The sequence below is a fragment of the Fusarium tjaetaba genome (genome assembly GCF_013396195.1).
Source record: "Fusarium tjaetaba strain NRRL 66243 chromosome Unknown NRRL66243_c0000271, whole genome shotgun sequence".
Lineage (NCBI taxonomy): Eukaryota > Fungi > Ascomycota > Sordariomycetes > Hypocreales > Nectriaceae > Fusarium > Fusarium tjaetaba.
The window spans coordinates 1-25543 of NW_023501467.1; the positions used below are offsets into that span (position 1 = coordinate 1).

The 25543-nt window shown below is 48.1% G+C and overlaps 9 protein-coding genes across 9 annotated transcripts; 4 read left to right on the forward strand and 5 right to left on the reverse strand.

The window, feature by feature from the left end:
- Positions 1-628: 628 nt before the first annotated feature.
- Positions 629-1454, reverse strand: FTJAE_11143 (uncharacterized protein; the record flags this gene model as incomplete). Its single annotated transcript, XM_037344056.1, has 2 exons — positions 629-858; positions 911-1454. 2 exons carry the CDS (start codon positions 1452-1454, stop codon positions 629-631), a joined length of 774 nt encoding a protein of 257 aa, XP_037201793.1.
- Positions 1455-2293: 839 nt separating this feature from the next.
- On the reverse strand, positions 2294-3959 carry FTJAE_11144 (glutamine amidotransferase; the record flags this gene model as incomplete). The annotated part of the gene is made up of 3 exons (XM_037344057.1): positions 2294-2877; positions 2929-3673; positions 3945-3959. 3 exons carry the CDS (start codon positions 3957-3959, stop codon positions 2294-2296), a joined length of 1344 nt encoding a protein of 447 aa, XP_037201794.1.
- A 1404-nt stretch (positions 3960-5363) lies between these two features.
- FTJAE_11145 (lethal(2) denticleless) lies at positions 5364-7627 on the forward strand (the record flags this gene model as incomplete). Its single annotated transcript, XM_037344058.1, has 4 exons — positions 5364-5834; positions 5891-5992; positions 6041-6192; positions 6244-7627. The coding sequence occupies 4 exons, from the start codon at positions 5364-5366 to the stop codon at positions 7625-7627; spliced, it is 2109 nt and encodes a 702-aa protein (XP_037201795.1).
- A 470-nt stretch (positions 7628-8097) lies between these two features.
- Positions 8098-9621, reverse strand: FTJAE_11146 (uncharacterized protein; the record flags this gene model as incomplete). The annotated part of the gene is made up of 1 exon (XM_037344059.1): positions 8098-9621. One exon carries the CDS (start codon positions 9619-9621, stop codon positions 8098-8100), a length of 1524 nt encoding a protein of 507 aa, XP_037201796.1.
- A 1558-nt stretch (positions 9622-11179) lies between these two features.
- FTJAE_11147 (uncharacterized protein) lies at positions 11180-12634 on the reverse strand (the record flags this gene model as incomplete). Its single annotated transcript, XM_037344060.1, has 4 exons — positions 11180-11446; positions 11496-11537; positions 11585-12346; positions 12398-12634. 4 exons carry the CDS (start codon positions 12632-12634, stop codon positions 11180-11182), a joined length of 1308 nt encoding a protein of 435 aa, XP_037201797.1.
- A 1317-nt stretch (positions 12635-13951) lies between these two features.
- On the forward strand, positions 13952-15090 carry FTJAE_11148 (uncharacterized protein; the record flags this gene model as incomplete). Its single annotated transcript, XM_037344061.1, has 2 exons — positions 13952-14669; positions 14723-15090. The coding sequence occupies 2 exons, from the start codon at positions 13952-13954 to the stop codon at positions 15088-15090; spliced, it is 1086 nt and encodes a 361-aa protein (XP_037201798.1).
- Positions 15091-15235: 145 nt separating this feature from the next.
- On the reverse strand, positions 15236-16176 carry FTJAE_11149 (uncharacterized protein; the record flags this gene model as incomplete). The annotated part of the gene is made up of 2 exons (XM_037344062.1): positions 15236-15870; positions 15918-16176. 2 exons carry the CDS (start codon positions 16174-16176, stop codon positions 15236-15238), a joined length of 894 nt encoding a protein of 297 aa, XP_037201799.1.
- Positions 16177-16903: 727 nt separating this feature from the next.
- Positions 16904-18629, forward strand: FTJAE_11150 (major facilitator superfamily transporter; the record flags this gene model as incomplete). The annotated part of the gene is made up of 3 exons (XM_037344064.1): positions 16904-17306; positions 17364-17619; positions 17672-18629. The coding sequence occupies 3 exons, from the start codon at positions 16904-16906 to the stop codon at positions 18627-18629; spliced, it is 1617 nt and encodes a 538-aa protein (XP_037201800.1).
- A 722-nt stretch (positions 18630-19351) lies between these two features.
- FTJAE_11151 (multidrug resistance-associated) lies at positions 19352-24420 on the forward strand (the record flags this gene model as incomplete). The annotated part of the gene is made up of 14 exons (XM_037344065.1): positions 19352-19442; positions 19493-19623; positions 19700-20228; positions 20279-20508; positions 20557-20839; positions 20884-21117; positions 21165-22094; positions 22144-22479; positions 22526-22646; positions 22696-22883; positions 22935-23076; positions 23128-23604; positions 23656-24129; positions 24183-24420. 14 exons carry the CDS (start codon positions 19352-19354, stop codon positions 24418-24420), a joined length of 4404 nt encoding a protein of 1467 aa, XP_037201801.1.
- Positions 24421-25543: the final 1123 nt, after the last annotated feature.

Below are 25543 nucleotides of genomic sequence, written 5' to 3' on the forward strand. Positions count from 1 at the left end.
GGATGGGGATGGGGGGTGGTGTGCATACAGGGCAGACTAAACCTGAGGCTGATGAGGTTTGTCATTCTGAGATTGATGCTATTCCCGACGAGGTAGGTCAAACACAAATTGGCTTGGGTTCCTCAGTGGTGATTAGGTAGATCGGGATAGGGTGGGATGGGGTGTAAGACATTAAAAGAATACATCTAGAAATGAGAAATGAACTATCAGGGAAGAGGGAAGGGGAAGGGGAAGGGGTGGAAGTGCAAAACCAGATGGAGATGGGTATGACCAACTGCCTAACCAACGTGGAGTTGTCATGGGGTTAGATTCAACGTTACGCCCGCAATCACATGTACGTTATCAATCTGAGAATAGTTTCGATTTCCTATACCTCTTACTTGAAACTATGCACATACAGAATGATGCGGGCGAGCGTGGGTTGTGCTGTGCTGTGCTGTGGCCGTGGCCGTGGGTGTATTGCAACGCTGGGGGAGTTTGTGTTACGGCATCTTAATCAAAGTTGATAACCGCGTCTGCCGACCAGAGCTTCGGGTCTCCTCCTCGAGGCCCGCCTACTTGGTACTTAGGGTGCAACTACTGGCTCAGCGAGACGTGGGTAGTCGTGTGTCGTAGCAGTGTCGTGGAGTTACTCGTCAGGGAGTGGCTGTGATGGAGGAGGTTCCTCAGTTACGGAGTCCTTGTCATCATCATCCTCGCCATCTTGGATCCAGTCCATCATGTCAGGGGACTCAGTGCTTTCCTTTGTCTCAGGTGTATGTGTATTCTCAATCTCAACAAACAAAGGGGGCTGTGGTCGACTTGGCTGAGGGTGCTGTACCTCGCATGCTCGGTCATAATGTTGCTCGGCGAACTGCTCTGGGCCAAGTCAGGTTCTCTCCTCTGTAATACCCCTGAAGGCTTTACTCACCACTGATCGTCCAGTAGGTTTCCTCTGGTTGGTCCTCGAAGAGCTCCTTAGAACATCGTAGTCCATCTTTGATCACGACAAGATCCCAAAGACGCAAGCTCCTCAGCTGGTCTATCCTCCTCAAAGCCCTGCTTCGAACCCATCTCCTCGCGACCGTTACATCGTATAGCATAAGGCCATACTCATAGGTCCACTCTGCCACCCATTGGATCTCTTCGAGCTTCATGGCGTGGGCACTGGCGCGGAACGCGTTGTCAAGGCACTCGCGGCCCTGCAAAACCATGCTCAGCATGTTCCGCTGCTCGGGGGGATAGTCCTGAGGGACTCCGCGTTGAAGATTTGTCCATTCGAGGTCTCGCTGGGCGAGTTCTGTGTTGAATTCACGTTTGTGGCAATCCTCACAGAGCCAGAGGTAACTAGTGACGACGAGGACTTTTTGACGCGATGGAGGGCAGAGCTCTGTGCAACCATGAGTGCATCCGACCTTGAAGAGGAGCATGTGCAGACATTGCTCGTACCGGATGATGGCGATACCGCAAGGCATATCGCTGCTCAGTGTTACTCGCTGCTCAATATATATGTCGTATCGTATACCTTAGTCAGGGGGGAGAGAAAAGGATGTGGTGACGAGAGCTTCACGTTTAAGTAGATTTGAAGAGGCAATGAATGTAGAGTTTAAGTTGTTGCAAAAGCGTTGAAAAGCACCGCTTTCGCGAGTTGAGCGACGCCAAACGTCCTTTGGCAGTTAAGGAAGGTAAGGTATGTGTCCCAGCGGTTGTCATCGTTGAGGGCGGGCTCTTTTGGAGGCAGCCATGGAGTAACACTCTGCCTCTGAAGTCATCGCCACCACGTATTTCCCCCTATTTGCCAGTGCCTCAACAGTATGGCGCACCTGTGTGTCCTGTTCGTGATATTATGTGGGAGCTGTTGAACTCTCACGCGCATTTGGCCGTGAAAGGGGCGAGTGACAGCGAATGAGCACTCTGGCTTGACAATGAGACGGCAAAAGCCATTGTTGCCTAAAGTTAAACGTGTCTGTCACCATATTAACCGAGCCCTTTTTAAAGCATAGAGACGTCGTCGTGCAGTAAACTTTGACTCCCATTTTGTTCTTATGACCCGATATGGTTCCGATAAGAGGGTATCCACGAAAGTAAAGAGAGACGAAAAAAACATTCCGAAATGCCAATCTAGGTAGAATACACCCACTGAAATTCACACCTCAACACCATGCCACAAGCGCCGAGATATTCGGTGCAATGCCCAAGTACACAAGGTCATAAAATAAACTCAAACCAAATCGCGCACCCGTTCGGCCCCTTCTATCATGCCATCTCCCCTGATTACGCTGCTCTGTTCCCCAGCCTTCCCCTCCCCCTTCTTCTAAGACCCCGCATGCGATGCAAGAGTCAGCTCGGGAAAATACCGCGAAAGCTTCCTAGGATTATGCACGTCTGCCCTCGCTGGCTCTTCGGTATCGGAGATTTGATCGTAATCGTTTGAACTTTGGCCTTGGTTGCCATCCAGCAGCTGGACAGATCGTCTCTTAACTTTGATGTTTCCCTGCGCTGGGGCTGGTTTGTTGCCTTGTTCACTTGGAGGGGTTGTCTGTGCAGGTGGAGGCTGCGCTTGTGGTTGAGGCACAGGTATCGACTCACACACAGGGGCTATCTTTCTGGTTTGACGGCACATATCGGGACTGAGGCTCCTAGGTGGGCCAAAGTTGAGAGTGCTTGTCATCATCTTGCGGTAGCCCTCAAGCTCCTGTTGCTGCCGATCAACTCCCGCAGGACTAGCAACGTCACTTCGGTTCTTCTCATTTGACGTAAGTCCCTTGGCCTGGACAAATGCACTGGAGCGAACGTGGTGAGGATCACGTTCGTAGTACTTGTCTATTATTGGATGGACCATGACGGTCTGTCTGTGGATTGTCAAGATGGAATTTGTCGGTACGTTGACCCAATTCTCTGCTTCAAGTCAGCCCCTCTCCTCTTCCATACCCAGAGCAATTTACATACCTCTCTCAAACGTCAGGGGCTCGCTTGCAACAAGTACAATGTCGGCGCCCCGATCCTTGCGTTCCATCTGGTACTGCTTGTCACTCGCGGATTGTGTTCGCGTTGTCCATTGGGTTCCGGAAGAATAGTACAAGCTAGCCGCCTCGTCCTTGGAACTGCTGATGTATCGAGTGCAGATCACGCTATGACCATCGGTGACAGCAAAGTTGAGCAAACTTCTGGTATCAACATCCTCGTTCTGCAGTATGCTTTCGGGAATCGCATCGGTCATCTCGTTGATTTGCGCGATCGTGCGCTTCATAGCCTCTCGAAGAATAGTCGGGCCAAAGCCGGTTTCGGGGCAAGCGCTTGGGTCGTGGCCAAGTCGCTCAAGAGTATCGAGGAAGAGGGCAAATGCCCACTCGCTATCTGTTCCGCCTTTGACGCCCAGATACCACTTGTCGGCGAGACGCTCGCCCAGGCGACGCTTGATGTATTTCCATCCACCCAGACCGCCATTGTGCATCCACATCAAACTACCGTGTGTGAAAGGGTGACAGTTGTCTTCGCTTAGGGAGCCTTCGGTCGTGGCACGAACATGGCCAAAGATTAGGCGGGAGGCGGTCTTTGAAGCGATTCGCTGCAGATTGGTGCAATTCCAGGCGGGAATGGTCGATGTGAAAAGGCAAGGCGCTGAGCCAAGTTTAGGGTCGGTGTAGAAGCCTATGCCAAAGCCATCTGCGTTGTTCTGACCTCGTCTCGTATCCTGTAGATGGTTGTATGTGTCAGTTATGATATGACGTTCCTTTGATTGTCGGTCAAAGAAATTGATCGAGGTTGACCCACGAGACGTAACCGAGAATCGAATGATTGTTTGAGAATAGAATGCGTAGGATCGAGAATCAGCTTTGATAGAAGAATCTCGTCACTCCCTTTGTAAACCTGAAAGAGTTACGGTGTCAGTGTTGTGTTCTGCGTGCGACCAAGAAGCCGGCTTCGGAGGTATAGATAAGTGATCTTGATTATAGGGGACTCACCAGAAAACGGCACATGGTTTTACCTTGTGCGCGCAAAGAAATCAATCTGGGCCGGAGAAAAATAAAAAATAGGTCAAGAGGGAGGACAGGTGCGAGAAAGAATAACAAGAGAGAGGTGCAGGAACAAAAATGTCTGGAGAAAAATAAGGGATTGCGTATTACGGAGACGGGGAGGACAGTGATTGTGAGAGAGTGATTATGGTGAGAGATGACACCATTGGCCTTCCAATGGGACTCTCAAGGGTTGCGTTGCTTCTTCCAGTGGATGCTAGGAGTGGCTATCGGTGAACGGGCCATCGGCTTTGGCGGGAGACAAGCCCATGTTAAAAGTAAGACAAGGCTGAGAGGGAGTGGAGGGGAAGAGTAGCGAATGGGGACGAGTGAAAATAGGGGCACTTTAAAGGATTAAAGGATTTGAGGATTTGAATGACAGAACCAACGTGAGATGGCCACGATACTGCTTGAAGGCTATTGGTGCTGATGAGTTGTCATATGCAGTGATATGTACCACACATATGTAGGTAAGTTATGTACTTAAAATACATGTTTTTATAGCATTGAGTACCTGCAGTAATCACTGATGGCATCATTCACGAGACTGCTTCTACCTACGTATCCTTGCATTAAGAGTTCGAAATTCCGGGGAATGGCCCGCTGACAGTGGAGAATATCACGGCTCTCCCGTCAGTTGAACTGCCTTCAAGTCCCGTGCAGACCGTGACTCAACAACTCAATTCTTCATTGCCCGTTTTCGCTCAAACCCCAGTTGTGACTCAATTACTGCTCATCACGTCAACGACCCCCGGCGAAGCCGTGATTCATTACTTCATTACTTGTCTTGGGTTAAATGAATCATTCAAAAGATATCATATTCAGGGGGTAAAAAAGAAAATCCAATCCTGCAGCCACCGCCAAAAGCGGGAGTCGCCACATCCGCTATCGTTGACCCCTGCAGCTACAGTTACCAGTACCTAGTAGAGCTTTGAGCCACAGTTGACGTCCCGTCGGCTAGTTGCACTGACTGACGTTTTACGGTCTTCCCCAACTGTGGCGCTACGTACCAGCAAAAATCCATTCTACGCGAGATCATCGCCCATTTACACGCTCCGCGGTTTCGCGACCGCGTCTTTGGCCTATGACATTGGCATGGTCCACTCTCGTCTCGCTTCAACCCCATCCCAGCCCGGCCTTTTGGCTCCTCTGGCAACCAAACTAATTCTGCAATTGGAGCTTCTTCTTTCCACCATAACTATTCAATGTTCGACATGTTCTGATCTTATCTTATGTTTCTGCAAGAATTCGTCTCATCAACTCGTGAACTGTGACCTCTTCGCCCGCATATATCGTCAGACTCGACTCCCAAGCCCAGTCCAGCCCAGCCCAGCCTCTCGCGGCTTCAACAGGGCATCGTTGCCTGCCATGTCCTCCGATGGCCCAGATACTCTTCCAACGCCTGCATCATCGTCACGACCAAAAGGAACACCCTCGATAACGCCCCGTCGCTTTAATCGCTTCTGGCAACCAAGACAGTTTCAGACTCAGCCGTTGCCAAAGTTTAGAACTGCTCTTGGGAGCTTGGACGAGTCTGATACTAACCAGCAGCCCATTTCGCCCCAATCGCTTTTTCATAGTGATCCTATTTTACCTTCTTCTCCAAGTGATAGATTCCAGGATGAATCGCGGAAGAGAAAGCTTCAGGCTGAGGCTTCGGGTGACGAGGCTGTCTTCAAGAGACCAACACTGAACTTGGATGATATGCCACCACTTCGGTTCAATACCACAACTACCTCTTCCTCAAGCAATACACTTGTCGGTTATGATAATGAAATTCAAATGTCAGAAAGCCAGATTAGTCTGGAGAGTCTTGATAGCTATAGAAAAGCTACCCTGGTAAGTTTGGCTTGGTCTGGAAATTGCTCACGCGATCTCTACTTACACCACCTCAGAGCAGTTTCTTCAAGACCAGCCGTGGAGTTGCTCGAACGCCTAAAAAGTCACCCTTTCTCATTAATACACCCAGCATCTCTGAGGAACCTCAGCCTGTCAACGTATGTGATTATCCCCAAAGTCCCTGGCGTCACTGACATCATCACTAGGAGCTAGCCAACTACGCACCTAGATCAATCCGAAAGTTCGCCGATAGAGGCGTTGCATCACAATTACTCAACAGAGAGCATGGACTTGGATATTCAACTGGCCAACCATATCTTCACACACCAGCATGCGACCCTCGAACCGAGACCGCAAGGTTTCACAGCCGCTGCATCGATTCTTATGAATGTCTAACTCCTAGTGGCAGCCGTACCATCCCCTTCTGCCTTACAAGCACTCACAATGCCCCCGTGACGGCTGTCGGTGACGAAGAAGGTTGTGTTAGGTTCTTCGACACTTCTCCAAACGATGATCCCAACGAGGAAAAGGACTTGGGTGTTTACTCGGTTCATGACAATGCCATCTGGGATATGGACTTTTCCCAAGATGATATGCGCCTTGCGACTACAGCCGGTGACGCAGCTCTGGTTATGGATGTTACGACCAAGTCTATTGCTGCTAGACTTGCAGATGGCCATTATAACTCGACTCGACAGATCGCTTGGCAGAAGGGCCAATCTATTGGCAACGTATTGACAACATCAGACAAGGCTGGTCGAATTCGCCTGTGGGATTTGAGGTGCCCTTATTCTCATGTGAGAAGTTTCTCAACACTTAGTAGCAGCGAGACAGGCCGTCGAACCGTCACTTTTCGAGATGAGGCCATCAGACCATTCCAGGCCTCGACCGTGAACACTCTTGACAACACCCATGAGCGTACTGCCCATGGTAAGACCTCACCTGCTTCTGTTACTGCAATCCAATGGCTTCCCGCTGGTCGTGAACATCTTTTGCTCTCCGCTTCTGAGGCCGAAGCTGTTGTCAAGCTCTGGGACCTTCGGTACATCAACCGTCGTCACCAAGAAAAGAGCACCCCTCTCTCAGCTACCACCGTCCCCTCCAACCACGCCTGGCGTTCGTATGGCATCACCTCTCTGTCTCTCAGCAGTGATACCGCCCGTATGTACGCAGTGTGCAAAGATAACACCATCTACGCTTACTCCATGTCTCATCTCATGCTTGGCCACGCTCCTGAACTCAAAGACCTCGCCACTAAGAGGAGACCAATCGAAGCCCAGGGCCTAGGACCGCTTTATGGTTTTAAGCATGACTCTTTCGCAGCACGAACATTTTTTGTCAAGTGCAGAATGCGACCCAAGGGCCTCTCCCACTCATCTGACCTCCTTGCAGTGGGTAGCTCCGAGTCTTCAGTCGTGCTCTTCCCCACAGACGAGCGATATCTTCGATCTGCTTGTGCCCAGCGCGCTCACCTCCTTGATCCACCTGGATCTGCACCTACACCCTCCCGCTCATTCTCATCTGCCGCAGGCGCTGAACCCACCTCCTCTACAATCCCCATATTCCGCAATGGTACAGCTCTTGTCCACGGCCATCAACGTGAAGTTTCAAACGTCAGCTGGAGTTACGATGGCAAAATGGTCAGCGCGTCTGACGATTCCATCGTACGTCAGTGGCAGGAGGATGAAGGTCGAGCTCGGTACTTGAGACAAATCGGAGATTTTGGTGGTGAGCGATACATGGCGGGCTGGGCTGATGTGGGTAGTGATTGGGATGATGAAGATGATGAGTAACGAGTTGGTAGCATGTTGTAAAAGCGCATGGCGTTTCTTTGATATTCTACGATACCCTTCAGCCAACATGGGCGTTTCAAACATGTATGTTAGCAGAGATCTCCACAGAGACTCGAGCACTCAGGCGGGTTCATAAAGGGAATTTACAGATAGCATTCACGAGGAATGACAGTTTAAAAAGGTAGCATCAACAAATTGGAATTACAGTATAATCTTGTTCAAGGATATATCGTTTATGTATTGTGACGTAAACTAGCTATCTCTGAATCTAGGGTCGTGATCGTTTCTTTGTGGAATGCTGAAAGGCTGTGGGCCGGGTATCGAGTACAATCGTGTACGTGTGCTCTAGGTATAAAAATGCAACCGACTCCAGGTATAGACGTGTTTCTCCCCAATGAGGGTTATACTGATCCTTCAACTCCTTAAAACGCCAAACAAAATGCAATCGCTGTGTGAAACAATTTTTCCTCTCATGCTTCAATAATCATTACTTCGCGGCCACGCCTGGAAGAGCACAATGCTCCCAGCAGGATAACACCAACGGTCAATACTATCAACCAGTTGAAGAGGCTCATACTATCAAACTTCTTGGCAGCAACTTGAAGGCAATCTTTCAGCTCGTGCTGGGTCGTGTTTGTTTTGGCTGACGGGCGCATTGGTCGCGGCAAGGTCTTGTCGAATCTCACAGACTTGGAAAAGGCTGGACAGAGTTCAATGGCTGCAGCATCATCCTTGGAGAGACCAGGATGGCCGATCGGGAGCTTAATCCCACTCTCTGGCTCCACTGTCGATGCGGTTGCACTGTAGTTCCAGATCTTCCAGACTAATTTAGTGCCACTTGGTGTAGATCGCTGAATTCTGTCTCTTGCGATAGAAACACTATCCCTGAGACGAGAGCGAAACGGGTGCAGTTGATCGACCAAATCAAATAGTGACGAGGTCGTACTGCCGCCACTTTCCGTACGCGCTGGGTCATCACAGACCATGTCGAGCTGCTGAACCAAAAGTGTCATGTTGTCGAAAATGCAAATCGACTCTTGAACGATATCCTGCTTCTCGCGTGCGGTGAGTTGCCCCTCCATGCTAGCGAGTCGTTGCTTAAATTCGCGTTTCAAATCTTCCCCGTCCTCAGGAGTCTGGAAGTGGAAAAATCGGAGAGGCATCGTATGAGTCGCATGGCAGTGAAAGTCGTCTATCGGGATCTCTTCGTCGGACAAGCCACTTGCACGCTTAGTTGGCCTTGATCTCTCTTCACAGGGGAGACGGTTCGGCTGAACTGGCGAAGGTAACCGGTCCCAAAAGTCGTCTCCAGCTGATTCGAGTGTAGCTCTGATAAAACGGCCACCAGCAAAGAGTGCCATGAACAAGATGTAGGAATAAGCCATCAGCACATGAGGTCTGTGTTGAACAGTTCTTTTGATGTGCTGTACAAATTCCCCCAATCGACCATTTTCTTCGACAAGCCGTAACTGCTCTTCAACAGTGTCATCGGACCACCCCGCCAGATTGGCAATGTCAGCTTTGAGACGATCTGAACGCATTAATCCCGGAAGATACATTTGCTGGAGCATCGATTGCATCCTGCTGCAACTTGACAGTTCGTGAAGATCGGAAGCTGGGAATGCAGTTTCTGCTGAGTTTGGTGGAGTTTCCGGCTCACAGGTCTCGTCGTCCTCCTCAGGCAAATCTACTGGCAAGCCCGACTCGAGTATGTCGCGCCACATCGTCTCAAAGGCCACATAGATAGGTGTAACGTGGAGTAGGCCAGTGATATAAGCAGATGAATCGGTAGCAAGAGGAGGCAACGCAAGCGGTAGCCGGGCGATAATAAGTTTGTTAAGCTTTGCGTGCACCGATCTTGTAGCGATGGCGACAGACTCGGCTAAGGAGAGGTCATGTTGGCGGTGTTGAGGTTCGGTTTGGGGTTGGGGTTGAGAGTCGGAAGCAGGCTGAGGCTGAGGATGTTGTGAAACGTCGGCTTGAAGCGAGGCCATCTCCGCTGGAGTTGACTGGGTTGCTTGGCCACCCTCAGGCCTGTACTTCACGTAGACGGGAGGATTGGGTTTTATTTGCAGGTCGAGATTTTGGTTATTGGTGTGCAACGAAGATAGTAGTACTTGGTTGTCAAAAAGATTGAGGGAGGGACAGAAAATAATCCAAATAAAGAGCGAGGAAGACAAGATGATGAGGACTAGGGTCGAGCCGGAAATCGGTTAGGCAAAGTGAATGTGAGGTAGGGTTATGAAGGAGGAGGAAGAGTCGATTTCGGTCTGGCCTGGGTCGAGATGGTAGAGGACCCTGCAAATGGAGATGAAGGAGGCAACATGAACGATATTACAAGCGGAGCAGGAGCAAATATGATGCCATGCCTTCCTCATGGGAGATTTATTTTTTATGACGGGGGCAATGAATCAGAGCCTCTAAAAATCGAGTCAAGTAATTAATTGCCCATTCACCGTTGCTAGTGATTCTCAAAAGCTGTCTCTACCTAAGTGCTAAAGGTAGAGCTTAAGCTATTATCCACAGTTAGCTGCTTATCAAGCCACACCACGAATCAATTATCGATTCACGCATGGAAATCAAATCAAGCATGATGCAAAACGCCGCAATCCTCTGATTCCCGCCAACGCCACATCAGGAACAAGGGCACTGTAGATCCCCCTCATGACAAGGGCCCATGACACGGAGTGCTGCTGAAAAAAGAAGCTCCCCCACTTGGAGAAGCGAAGTCATGATCGGATTTTTGGCGTGTCATCGGTAATGGACCCGCTGGAAACAGGGATCTAACGCCAAAACGCTCCGAAGCTCTGGGTCAGACAGGGAAGAATGTTTAACGGAGCTGCTCCGGGCCAGGACAAGCATTCTATCGTTTGAGCATAGAGAACACGAGAATCAAGGCAGATGAGATTTAACAGAGATCTACGGAGTAGTCGATATGAGTTTTGATGATATTCCAGGGTCTTTCAGCTCCAAAGAAGCAAATACGTCCTCGTATACTATTACGAGTACTGCTGAGCTGTCAATCATTACAAAAGTAAAGAATTCGACGAAAGCATCAGCCATTACCAGGCATGATACGATTTCCCACAACTTCCATAGCTAAGTGACATCCTTTCACAAAATGCAGTACAATTGGTCATCTCATCTTAAATCTGGGCTGCCTCAAACCCTTCCCCGATCCGAACCCCGGTCCCGAGGCGCATGGTCCCGCCCAAACTTTCGATTCGATCTTCACAGATCATCGTACTTGGCCCAAGATCGAGAGCATAAATGAGAAGTTCAGGGTCTAGAACCACAGGACCCTCAAGACCCTGCACGATCAAGACTTATTTCCTGCAATTTTCTAGATCGGGAAATCTAACATTCTAAATTGCATCCTTAACTCCATATCTCCGTGACTGAACTCTTCATCTAGCCGTATCTTGCGGTTGAAACGCCTTGCATCCTGTGCATAACTTGTCCCTGCTGTCCCGTAACTTGCTGTTGAAAGCAACCCAAACGCCTCAAAATTCCGTAAGCTCATATATGTCGTTATCTTCATGACCCGTACACTCAAACTCCCACCGATCTCTCCAAGTCGTCGTCCTTTTTGGGTTCCTCTCCATCGTCGCTCTCTCGGCTTACCACAATAAATGAAACAAAAACAACTGCAGCACCGACCCAATAGGTAAAACTCGAATATTGCTGATATTGCAAGATCTCGCCAATCAAAGACAAGGGTATTGTGAGAGATAGGCCAACTGTCACTACAAGGGGTGTCGTCATGAGCAGAGCGAGGGCCCATGAAATATCGCTGATGAAGGAAGACACTGCATTGAACTGATCGTGTGTTAGTTTTCTGATACCTCGGTGAAACGGTAGAACTTACAATAATGATGCCCCAAAGGGTGCTGCTGGGAGGTAGTTCAAACTGGTCACTGTTAGCTCAGTCACATCACTGCTCGGAACAAAACTCACCGGTTCTAAGCCCGTCCAATGCAAGATGAAGAAGATGGGCCAAAGGAGAACCACGTTGAAAACACCAACAAGCCCGAAGAACATCTGCATATCGACCTTATCCTCATTTGGAACCTTGCGCTTCATCACAGTCACATAAAGACCATAAATAACGGCACTCAAAAGCGCCATCGAATCTCCAACCGCGATTTGCGTAGGTGACTTGTGCGGGAACGACCCTCTATCCTCATCGCTTTTGCCGGATAAATCCACAGTCGAGATAAGAATCACTCCTGCTAGAGAGGCTCCCACACCCAAGATCTTGGCTGTCGAGAACCGTTCGATTCCGAATAGGGAGCAGAAGATAAGAGTCCAGACACTACTCGTGGATGTCAGGATCGTAACGCTCGCAACGCTTGTGTATTCGAGACAGGCTGACGCAAAGTAGTTCGCTGAGAACCACAGCATGCAGAACTCGAAGCTCAAAACAGCAGTCTCCTTGAACGTCAGCTTCTCTTCGGAGGTTGCGGTTTCGGTGCTTCCGTATCCTTGCGATATCAAGCGCTCGGTTGCCTGTTCGTCCTCGGTTCGATAGAGTGATTTCGTATTTATTCTGCCGTGCTTGTAATCGGACCATAGTTGCGTCGCATCGTGTCGCATTCCACTGATTCCATGCTTCCGTAGGTATTTGAAGAACTTGGGTATTAAGGAGATTGCGAATATCGAGGTGTTGAGGTAAACGATAAAGAAAGGCTTGTTGTAGGTTTGATCAGAGAACATGTACTAAAGCAAATGTTAGCTTGGTCATGAAGGCTACCATTTTGATGCCCCTACACTGGCGATGAAATTGTATAATGTCCATAGGAACACCGTCAGCAATAACAGCGCAAAGCCAAGGGTTCTTCTCGCAACACCGCCCAAGCCCAGTTTCGCCCTCAACCCAGCTGGTGATCTTGATCTCGACTCGAGTAGCGGGCTCGAAGGTACTGCCACATCGTTCTCGTCTTGTACATGCTGTCGCTCTTGCGAAAGCGATCCCTCATCTGATAAAGTCGACATAGCCGGTGCCATCTCTTATCTCCAATGCGAAATCAGTTTCCCCGGATGCGCGCAACTGTGCGCGTCTCGGCCCCAGTCGCGATAAGCGAAGAAGTTGGTGATGTCAGCGCAAGCGACCACTGCGGCTTTGAGGGTATTTCGATGGTTGTGTTTAGAAATGTGGGAGGGAGATAACATTAATATGGTCGCGGATATCGGACGGTTATTGGATTCCAGGGTCTTGAGCACGCAATTAATCGAAGCGGGGATCTTGGTGACACTTTGGGGTAATCATTCGCAAGTTTAAGATAAGGATTCTATTTTTGAGCCGGTATCGGGGGTGGTTTATAGGTTCCCATCAGTGAAACCTATTCTGATGTCACTTGTACTAACATCGCGCATAGGTATGGTTGACTCCAAGTCAGATCTTTTTTAGTTTTATAATTTTATATAGTGGTTTGGATAACGATATTAAACCAATGCATCAAAGATATTGGTCTCTAATAGAGTGTTTCCTGACATGCTTAAGATATACCGAACTGGTGAACGCAAATAGGGTACCTAGTAGTATTTGTACCAAAATTGAGCATTCATAAGTATGAATGCGAAAGGTTCGACGGCTTACCGATTTCTTTAATAAACAAAAAGGACCAAGCTCTTTGCTAGTAGCTGTAGTAAAGTATGTAGTGAATGCGATGTATTTGTGAAGGAATATATAGGGTAATTTAAAAGGAACCAGCAACAGTACTAGCAACACGTAGACATATTGACCAAAGTTCAAAGGCCAATGATATGAGTAGATTTAAAACATGTAATGCTGTGATATCAAACTTAGTGATTTGGTATATCTTTATTCGAATATCATTCCTATTTATCTAAGCGCGTTGACAGGGCGGTTGATGTAGCAAACACCAAGGACAATTCGACATACCTTAACCTAACGGATATATATTGTTTCTCCCCTCTTCATTTCGAAAGGACCAATGAAGCAGCCTCGTCTTAGGCTTCGGACTGGATGTTTGCTATGAAGCTGCATGTATCCGTTGTGCTTGCCCAAATACATCCAAGCTCCTGGCTGATCTTCTCGGGAGGTCAGTGAATCGATCTGGGCCTCCCATTCATTTCCAACACTGTCAAGCTGCGCCAACAACTTACTTTCAAAGTTATCCAATTAAAGTCTTATCTTCTACTACACATATGCCCGTAGTTCGGTTTAATGCATACTTTCTGCCTACCTATTTCTTTGACTCATTATTGAACTTTGTTGATTTGCGCTTAAACCGTCGCCCGAGTTGAAAGAACATTTTCCGCCTGCTCCTAAAGCATTCAAAGCGCAAGAACTCTAATACAATGGCTAAGTATAAAGGAACCACGACGGAGAAAGAAAGTTCGACTTCGACTCGATACCGGCCTTATATCACACACAACATATCTCATGGTGCCTCTCGATTGAACAGAGTCAAAAGAACCTCCGTGCTCTGTGTGCCGAAAGGAGACGGGATCCTGAGTTCTCCAGTTGATGAAGATCGCATGAACAGAATATGTCCTCCCTGGCGCCATTTCGAACTCCTGGGCGGACGCAAAAGGATGGCCAACGACACCAATGGTATTGACTTCAGGAATGAGAGAGCTAAGGACGCTCTCCGAATAGTCTTGGATATTGTCCACGGCAAAGAGGTGATGAACTATGAAGAGTTCAGCCCTCGCCTTCTATTCTACATTCTCGAAGTTCATGCCTGGTTGGGACATCCGAAAGTCACTTACAGCAGCTATATGGATCCAACAATGGTCGGAACTCAAGGAGCACCATCCTCTCCGTTCTTCGACAAGGTAGCCATCTCAAGGGGTATCTTTGGCATGGCAAGAAAGGCTAAGTACTTGTACCGGGTGAAAGAATGGCTCCTTCTGACTCCCGTAGCCGAAAAGCTAAGACTTCAAGACATTACGCAGTTGATCCTCGACAACTTATGCCTTTTCTGCAGAGCCGATATGAGAGAGTTGCCCGAAGAGGTAAGGGATTGCATCGAGGATAGGGACTGGGCCAGGATACAGGACCTCGGACTTATTGGTAAGTGATATCCTGCCTTATCTATCTTGAAAGTTGAGCTGATTGTGCAACAGACAATACATTGCTGGACAAGCGTGAGTTTTATGTCGACAAAATCATCAAGGGGCTACGTCTTCTTTCCCACCAAGTCCTCTACATGGAGGGAGGCATTCTTCCCACCGGAAATATCTTCCATACCTATCAAGACTATAAAGTTGCCGCATGTTCCTATTGTCGATCCCTTTCTTGTGACGAATTTCAACGGGAACTCATCTCAGCGCGGTTATGGCCGCTGCGCGCTGAGACTTACCAAGAGCGCATCATCGATCTACTTCACGCAATCAGAAATATGGAAGAAAGGACTCTTGTTGGGAGAAACTGCAACCAGTTAACCCATCTTTACGATCACCTCCGAAAGATGTGTACCGAACCGGAGCGTTAGGGAGATAGTGGTCGGTGAAGTGGGTAGTGAATTGCCGTGGGCGAAATGGTAAGGGGGGAAGGAAAAAGATCAAATTGACGAAAAGTCATAAATTTGGAGTTGCTAGTTCGTAGCTTTTGCTAATTGATCGGTCATTAAGGCCAGCTTATGACGAGAACACCATGGACTGGGGCTCCATGCCCTTGCCTTTAGCCAAAACTCCCGCTTTTCTCAATATGGATACCGTGTTCTGAACAACCTCAGCCTGGACACCCTCAGTCTTGGTAGGGAACCGGACAGTCTTGAGCCACTCTCGGGCATCAGGCTCTGTGTATCCGAGGCTGCTTGAGATGTACGCGACAGCTTCCTCTTGATTATTATTGAAGTGCTTGATGCCCTGATCCAGCTTTCCAAAAAGGTCCTTGACACGGGCATCTAGACCATTCTGGGTGAGCTTCGTAGAAGCAACGATCTTCCAGCTGCTCCAGGGAGTGTAAATCTCGCCAACGCGGCGAATCTCACCAGAGTCGTAGAACTTCTTGGAGGTGAAATGCTCCCACATGAAGAAGTCGGCCTCACCGCTGTTGACGGCGTTTCGAAGATTCTCAAAGTTGTTGAGAACAACTGTATCGGAGAAGGGCTTCTCTGCGGCGCCGGGTGTCAACCAGCCTTGCTGATCGGCTAGGACAAAGCCCATCACGTAACTTCCTGAGCCAATGCGTGAAACACCGATCTTGCCGCCCTTGAGGGAGTCAACAGAGGTGATCTCAGGTCGCTTTGCACCAGTAGAGATAGCCCAGCCTGTATACGTTAGTGACTATATCATCGTGACGGCGAAGAAGACTAACAAAGAGGTGTCTCGACATATGTGCCAACGAGACGATATCCGCCATCGCCCTCAACACCCTCCTTGCCTAGACCCGCAATCCAGCCCTCAGTCAAACCAACAGCTACATCAATCTCACCAGCTCGAATAGCAGTGACCATGTGGCCGGTGCCTGAAGGGAAGGGAATCAGCTCCGCATCAAGACCAAAGTGCTTCTGAGCAAAATAGAGGGGAGTTGAGAAGTGCTCTGGCACGTAGCCAATACGAAGAGGAGAAGACATGACTGAGATGCTTGATCTATGAGTTTAAAGAGGCTAGGTTGACCGTAATAGACTATTGTATTTCGGGTGTCGTTGATTCTTAAAAGAGAGAAACCGGGCCCGGAGAGACGGATGGTACGGGTGCGGGGTTTGATATATACGGCCCCGCAACGGCAGTTGACGGTCCTGCAAAATAGACTTTCTATGCATCGCGGCATCTGCCATTATTCAAGCGGCATAATTCATGATACCTTCCGATAAAATATCGATATCCATTTTAGATGTGACGTTTACAACTTTGTTAGGCCCTGACTATTCTTGGTGCTTATGTGTAACAACTCAGTGCATAAGGCAGAGCATTAAAATCAATGCACAATACGGAGCCAATTCCGCCGTGGAAACAAATTGTGTAACAAGAAGAATCCGATATGAATACGCGTACCAGCACAGACTACGTGCCTGAGCCACGTAACAAAAACAGCCCTACAGAGGCTCAGCGACCAAGAACAAGGGTCGTCGGTGGCTTTCCAACCCCTGAAATCTCTGAAGCTGTCAGCCCAGAAGCTAAATCTGGGGGGATCTGATACTTGAAATAGCCTAGTCAAATTTCAAGTTAGCTCAGCCTCCCTTGATTATTCTGACGTCTTATCAAAATTCCCTTTCTTTTAAAAACCAATCTCAGCCATCTTTGGCCTCTTCCAGGCCAAATGGCATTGTCTTGAGTCGTTCCTTAACCTTTCCTATCACCATGGCACCTCAGTATCATCCTGTTTCTAGCGACGATGTGGAGTTGGAGTCTCATCTGGATGTGCCTCTGCTCGATCTCGAACCGCTAGAAGATGATGCAGTAAGCGATAACGAAAGCCTTCATTCTCATTCAGAACCGATTCCGAGTTACCGATTCTCGCGATGGGGCGTTCATTCACCGAAAAGAATTGTCATTTTGATCGCTGTCATCAAATTTGCTGTTGTTTTGAGCGGGATGTTGTTGCTTTTGCCCACTGTGCGTTTGATTGAGGATATGTTTTGCCATATACACTACCAGGATACCTCTACAGACATCATTGATGAGATGAAATGCAAGGTTGATGAGGTACAATCTCAGCTTGGATACTTGTATGGCTGGAACAGTCTCATCACCTCTATTGTCGGTGAGTGGCACCCCAGAAGAATAACTCGCCCAATATTCAGTGTCTAATATTTCCCAGGTCTTGTGGTAGCCTTTCCTTATGGAATGATGTCCGACAAGATTGGCCGTAAACCCACTGTGATGTTGGCATGGTCTGGGATTGCCGTGTGCTTCCTTTTTGCCCCCTTCAGCATGAAGGCGTTTCAAGGTGAACTTCGAGAAAAGCCCTATCTTTTGATCGTGGGAGGTTTCTTTCAGATATTCGGCGGTGGCATTCCGGTAATGTTCTCTACCCTCTATTCGATCGCGGCCGATGTCAGTTCGGAGGAGGACAAGTAAGTGGACATGATTTCATTCTCTACAGGCATATGCTAATATCACTTCCAGAGCCAAGCATTTCTTGTGGCTTACGTTTGGTGCGACGTTGGGAGGTATTTCAGGCCCCATCATTGCAGGCATCCTAATGAACAAGTATGGACCTTGGGTTCCCGTCTACTTGGTCTTTGCTACCGTTCCCATCATCATAGGCATCCTGTGTTTGCTTCCTGAAACCTTGACTATCAACCTCAAGCACCAGAAAGCTCAGGCGGGCAAAAACGCACCAACCACCTTCAAGGGGCATATTTCGCACGCTGTCAAGGATCTCAAGCATTCAGTTAGCATGCTCAAGGACCCAAGTGTTCTCATGATCATGGTGACATTCTTCGTGACGAACGCACGGTTTACGGCTTACACGACAACCCTGGGCCAATATATCAGCAAGCATTTCAAGTGGAAGATGGCTGAAGTGAGCTTGATTCTGTCTCCTTTGGGAATCCTAAACCTCATCATCCTCGCCGGGTTGCCCAAGGTATCGGAGATTCTGGTGTCCCCTCGATTTCGAATGTCGGCATTTGGCAAAGATTTATTCTTGACGCGAATATCTACCGGAATACTCGCCTTTGCAGCCTTTTGGCAAGGCATCAGTCATAATGCTGTCATGTTTCTTTTTGGTCTCTTCATTGGGACATTTGGCGCGGCCGATAGTCCTCTGGCTCGCGCAACTGTTACACACTACGTGCTACCTGAGTATACTGCTCGACTGTATGCCTTGATAGGTATGATTGAGGTGATAGGGTCATTTATTGGAGGGCCAGTCTTGGCTTGGTTCTTTGACCAGGGTCTGAAGCGAAAAGGAATCTGGATCGGACTGCCTTGGTTTTACATCTCGTTCCTCTGTGGTCTGTCTTGGATTGCGCTTTTCTTTGTCAAGCCACCGAAGAAGCGCTCAAGAGAAGATCCAACAGACAGCGACGGCTACGAAGAAGATGATTATATGCCAGATGATCCATTGCGACTTCAGTAGTTGGAGTTCGGAGGAGCTACAAGCAACAATCTGAGTGTGCCAATTTTAAGAAACATATTCATCTGCTATCTAAATTGAAAGATACCCAAATAGAACACTTTTATTTTGTTACTGTTAATATAATACTTCGTGCCACTGCAGGTTGTAAGGAATAATACTTCCGATGTACGGATACATTGGATCTATCTAGTCGCGATATGCTTATCGGTTACCTTCCGAATAAGGCCATGCCAAGGGACTTTTGTAAGTCGGCCAGCAAATGATAAATGCTAGCCGAACTCGCAAAAGAAAACGTCCCAACAAGGATTTTGATCCGCCTCCTCATTTTAACGGACTCTATTCGTCCGAGATGCTCATTATTTTGCCGCGTGCTGACCGATGCTGTCAAAAATCGAGTCTCGAATGCTGCACGACCTTTTATAGCAGGAGTGTTAGCTTGGCCAAGTTACAAAACTGCATCAAAGTCGTTCTAGATTATCTGTAGTGGTTGCAGAGTAACTATAATTGCGTACGACTTATAGGACCTGTGCAGTTGGAGCTGATGCATGCATGAGCAGGGTACTACCACGCCATCGGGTCCACGGGTATAAGGTCTCAGGGACGTCAACTCCATTTATATTTCCCTTGGCTTGCAACATTCTGCACCCCAAGAGGCCAAGAAGCACTCAAGCTTGGCCTTTTTCTTGGACTGCAGACGCCTTTTGGCGACAGTTCTAGCCGTTATGGACGGTTACAACTCCACGGCCTGTGGCGATAGCCTCTTTGGGCCCAGCGTTTGGACTGAAGGTTGTCGCGGTGGATTTGATTTCACCTGTGAGTACATGAGAGAACTTGGCGTGAGCAGTTGACTAACTATGTCTGAGTATCTTTTCAGGAGAGTATCCTCAGCATTCTCCCATCAGCTATTTTCCTTGCTATCGCTGGCCCACGAGCCTTCTACCTCTTTAGAAGTCCAGACAAGGCCAAGCGTCACGCGACATATACACCAAAGCTGGTAAGAGCATTCTTCACTGTCTCTTTGTCTTTTTCTTCTTCTCCGTTTTTCAATTTTGGCTAAGCAAAATACTCAGATCACTTCCGCTATATATGCTGTATTACAAGTGGTTTTGTTGGCTCTGGTTCCATCTGCCAAGAAACTCAATACTCGCTTCTCACTAGCAGCGGCTATTCTCAATCTCTTAGCAGCTTTCGCCATTCTTTTGTTGGCTCATGTCGAACATGTCAAGTCTGTTCGACCATCATTCATCCTCACTGCATATTTGTTTGTCTCGCTTCTATTCGACGCCGCTCGACTTCGCACAGAATGGCTCATGTCACTGAACATTTCGTATGCCGCAACTCTTTCGACCTCGACAATCTTTAAATTGGCGTTGCTTGTACTGGAGACAATCGAGAAACGCAGGATTCTGATATCAACTGAAAAGCCAATTTCAAAAGAGAGCACAAGTGGCCCCTTTAGCCGTGGGTTCTTTGTTTGGTTGAACTCACTGCTCATCTCAGGCTGGGCTACTGTTCTAACCAACAATGACCTGCCCACAATCTACGAGAAGCTATCGTCAGAGAAGCTCGCAGTTCGTTTCGGAAAATCATGGAAAAAAGGTATGATAGCACAACAAAATGAGACGACCATTTCTAATGCGGGATTGCAGCCACTTCGAAGAGCAAGAAACCTTCTCTATTTTTGACAACTGTGACCGTTTTGAGATGGGAGCTTCTTGGTATAATACCACCCCGCGTTGGAATGATCGCCTTGAGCATCTCTCAGCCTTTTCTTGTCAGCAACGCATTGCGATTTCTCACAATGCCCGAGTCCGACTCGACACTGAACTTGGGTTATGGTCTGATAGGTGCATTCGCCTTCGTTTTTATCGGCTCTGCGGTATGATCACACCGAATGACGGAAGCACCCCAAGCTAACATTGCATAGCTACTCACAGCTTGGTACGAGCATTTGACATTCAGAGCTGGCGCGATGGTCAGAAGGGGGCTTATGACCTTGGTTTACAGCAAGATGATGAAACTCCCTACCGACGACCTCGGCGAATCTTCAGCTGTCACACTCATGGGAAATGATGTGGAAACCCTGATTGAGAAACTCCACATGCTCTTGGTTGAATCCTGGGCGAACACTCTCACAGTTGGAATTGCTATGTACCTGCTGGCAGCACAGCTTGGTGCTGTTTGTGTTGCTCCTATTGTTACAGCAATCAGTGAGTAACTCTATCTTCTCGACCAATTCATTCTAACTGTGTAGTCTCCCTCCTCCTTACGGGTTCTATTGGAAAGATGATGGTCGCTCGCCAGATCAAATATCAGAAGGCCACTCAGGACCGCATCAATCTTACTTCTGAGGTTCTCGGCTCAATGAAACCAGTCAAGATGCTTGGACTGTCGGAAAGATTCAGCAGCCTCATTTCTCAGAAACGAGATGAAGAGATCAAAGCCAGTAAACATTACCGCGTGATCAATGTTTATCTGAACTGTATCAGTGAGTAGCTCTGGTGCCGCAGATATTCTATTTGCTCACCCTTTTAGCCAATTGCAATGTAGGGATGACTGAAGCGATCACTTTCGGCGCGTATGCCCTTGCAGCAAAGTTCGGAAACGGCGAACCATTCTCTGCAGCCCAAGCTATCACAGCATTGTCTATCTTGGGTGTCATGATGGACCCTCTATCGCGTCTTCTTGGAAGTATCCCAGGATCTTTCTCAGTCTTTGGATGCTTCAGAAGAATGGAAGATTTCCTCAATTTGGAAGAAAGAATCGACCGCCGCCAAGTCAATGGCCACTCTAAAAATACATCTAGGTCATCTACGGAGAGCTCGCAGCCCTTCCAAGAAACCATCGAGGCGACTCCTTTGAAAGCCATTCCGATCGGAGCTGATGGAACTCAAATCGTAATAGAGGATGGTAACTTTCACTGGGGCGAGAAGGCCGTTCTTCAAGACATCAACACAACTTTCCCCAGCCACAAGAATGGATCACTTACCATGCTTGTCGGTCCAGTCGGTTCCGGTAAATCTAGTCTGCTGAAGGCTATTCTGGGCGAAACAACGTCTTCTATGGGCAATGTGTCTCTGAATACATCAGAAGTTGCGTTTTGCGACCAGACTCCCTGGGTCATGAATGCGACCATCCGTGCCAATATCATCGCAGAATCCAAGGGATACGACAGCGCCTGGTTTGAGACAGTCATCAATGCCTGCGACCTGACCATTGACTTGGGACGGCTTCTTGAGGGAGATTTTACCCAGGTTGGTGAGCAAGGAGTCAAGTTGAGCGGTGGACAGAAGCAACGAATTGCTATAGCTCGTGCCCTATACTCTAGGAAGCCTGTGGCCATCTTTGATGATGTGTTTAGTGGACTCGACAAGGTGACTGAGCAGATCATCTTCACTCGTGTCTTCGGAAAGGATGGTCTTCTTCGAAAGAACGGTACTACTGTTATTTTGGCAACGCATGCAGGTACGTTGTTACTAATTAATCCTACTTCAGTATTTTGACGTCCGTCTAGTGAACAGGCTCCCCGAGTCCGACTTTGTTGTCGTCCTTGAAAAGGGCGGGAGGGTTGTGGAGCAAGGAACTTACCCTGAGCTGCGATCTGGAAATGGATATATCCATGAACTTGACATTTCGAGCCACGACGATCACGATGACCAACCTTCTACCGAGACCAAACCTACAGAGGAGAGTGAAAAGACCGACAGCAAGGATGCGATTGAAGATGAGCCGAGTGAAGTGCCGAGTGATCGAAGCGTGTTTACATACTACTTCAACGCCAATGGAATACACAATATGCTCACCCAGATACTTCTTATCGCCAGTGCCGGGGTCATCACATCCTTTCGTTGTAAGTATTCCATTCAGAAAGTCTATACACTGCTAACATGTGTTAGATGTTTGGGTTACTTGGTGGGGTGATGGAAAAGGCCGTGACAGCAGAGATATTGGCTACTGGCTCAGCATATATACCGTCCTATCTGCTTTCGAGGGCATTCTTATTACGCTTGCCATTGCGTGGGTTAAACTGACTCTGAAAACGAGACTTTTGCTGACAAGAACTCAGGATGTTCCTTTTGGTTTGCGCACCCGTTAGTGGAAAACTGCTTCATTCACGACTCTTGGACGCTGCTATGGGCGCTCCTCTATCCTTCCTTCACAACAGCGCGGCGGGATCTTTGATCAACAGATTCAGTCAAGATTTGCGCCATGTTGACATTATCCTCCCTATGGCCTTTTCCATCTTCCTCTTCGGTGAGATATATCTATACAGCAGGGTTGATGTGAGCTAATATCTCATTATAGAGGTTGCTGCATGCTTCGGTGCTGCTGGTCTTGCTATGGCAGCTGTCAGCTGGTTTGCCATCTCGATTCCATTTGTGATCGTTGTGCTTGTCCTCATCCAGCGTTTCTATGTCCGAACATCCAAACAGCTCCGTCTTCTGGAGTAAGATAAGCATACTCTTGGTTCGTTGAAATGCGCTGACTCGTAGTCTAGAATCGAGCACAAGGCACCGCTGTTCTCACATTTCCTCGAGACCATTGACGGACTCGCCACAATTCGAGCCTTTGGTTGGATTCAGCCGTATACTGACAAAGCACTGAGTCGAATCGATGATGCCCAGAAACCAGCGTATCTTCTCAACTGTATTCAACGATGGCTGACTCTGGTTCTCGATATGGTGGTAGCATTCTTGACGATAATCCTTGTTGTTTTTGCTGTAACCCTCCGTGAGAAGATTGACCCCTCGCTATTGGGTATCGCACTGGTCAACATGATGCGACTTGGTACCAACATGAAGGGCATCATTTTGAATTGGTCCCTCCTTGAGACATCACTGGGCGCTATTGCGCGTATTCGCATGTTCTGTTCTTCTGCGCCAAACGAGCAAAAGTCAAACGAAGACAATGAACCAGGGAAATTGTGGCCTAGGCATGGTAGCCTTGAAGTCAAGAATCTGGATGTTCAGTATGAGTAAGTGAGATCTAAACCAACAAGGCTTTGACCAGTGTGTTGACTCTATAGGCAAACTACTGAGTCTGTCCTACGTGGGATTTCGTTCAGCATCAAACCCGGACAAAAGCTTGGCCTTTGCGGTCGAAGTGGAAGTGGGAAGAGTTCTTTCGTCCAAGCCCTTCTTCGCATGGCAGAGATCGTCAATGGCCAGATTACTCTTGATGGGCAAGATATCTCGAGAGTTCCTAGATATTTGATCCGTCAACGTTTAAGCTGCCTGACGCAGGATCCATTCGTCTTTAGCGACACCATCCGGGCCAATCTTGACCCATGCAATACGGCGTCAGATGATGAGATCAGAAGCGCCCTCGAGCGGGTTGGTATCTGGTCCGTTATTGAAGCTAAGATCGACGACAATAAGGATCCTCTTGATGAGAAGATGGACGAGAACTTTTTGTCTCACGGTCAGCGCCAGCTTTTCTGTCTTGCAAGAGCGTTATTAAAGAGAAGTTCACTGCTCATTCTTGATGAACCGACAAGCAGGTAAGTCATTTCATCAGACCTTGTGCGTTTCTTGTTTCTGACACCGTTTGTAGCGTCGATACACAAACAGATGCAAGGATGCAAGAGGTCATCCGTACCGAGTTCTCGGATTGCACGATTATCATGATCGCCCATCGCATTGATACACTGCTCGACTTTGACAAAGTTGCCGTGTTGGACAAGGGGTCCTTGGTTGAGTTTGGAGCCCCTCAGGAGTTGTTGAAGGATGAGGCTGGTGCATTTGCCAGATTGTATCGGGCGAATAAGGGGAGGAAGACTGAGGAGCAGTGAATGTGTGACGCGTTTGGGGGCGGATTGTTTTCCACTGTAGCACTTCAGTCCTACTTCAGAGCCTGCTATGTTTATCAATAATTTTTCTCGCCAGTGATTCTACTAGGTAAAGACAAACGATAACTGAATCTCTGTCATGTATATGCACCAGGTGAATCACGGCCTCTACTGAAGAGAAATGAAGAGCAGTATAAGTTCATTCCCTCCCACCCATTCTGCCCTTCGCTCCTTTATCGAACCACCAACTCAACTTCTCAGCTACAAACACTAAATCGGCTATAAAAATGTGCCAAGGGGTTATCTTTTGGGCACGGTGCCCTGTCTGCCGCATTCGACATGAAATATCGCGAGCATACCGCCCCATGTGCGAAGAAGCCGAGAACACAGACCTATGTACCTACGGTGCTTGTGTTCTAGGAGTCGACTGGGTATTCCGACAAATCAACTCAACTGGATGGGGCTGGGATCGATATTGCAGAGAGTGTAGGCCTCAGCGTAGACGCATCTCACGTCTGAATAGGAGGCTCGACAGGACTGGGAGAGGGGTGAGGGTTCATAGAGTTATCTATGCGCCACCTGGGTTGAGCAGACAGAGTAACGAGGATTTGGAGATGATGCTGGAAGAGCAGTGAGATACTATCCGATCTATGTAGTAGAGTGGCTTGTTCCAGACAGGGTTGATCAGGGGTTAATTTGGATAGTGGCAACTGACAACATCAAAATATGACATGTCTGTTACAAACTTCAAGTCACAAATTATATGATGGTTCTGTTATAGACTTATGCGCATTATCAGAGTATGTTCTGGTATTATTTATTATGATCTTTCTTTTCGTGATAGGTCATAGGGCGTCTCATGTCCTGTTTCTACTCTGTCACGGTTCTTTGTCTACACAATCGGTTGTGAGTCACGGACTCCTCGTAGCAGATACGAACAAAGGATCTATTCTCATTATGAGCCAAAAATGTTCAACTAGTTTTTAGAACATTCACTCTCTTGGACTACTGAATATGGAGCTGTTCCCTCTCCAGTCAGTGACTGTTGCTACTGCTATATATTCATCCTCAAAGCCGTTCTCCTTTCAACCCTTTCACACTACAAATCCCAATCAACAGTTGACAA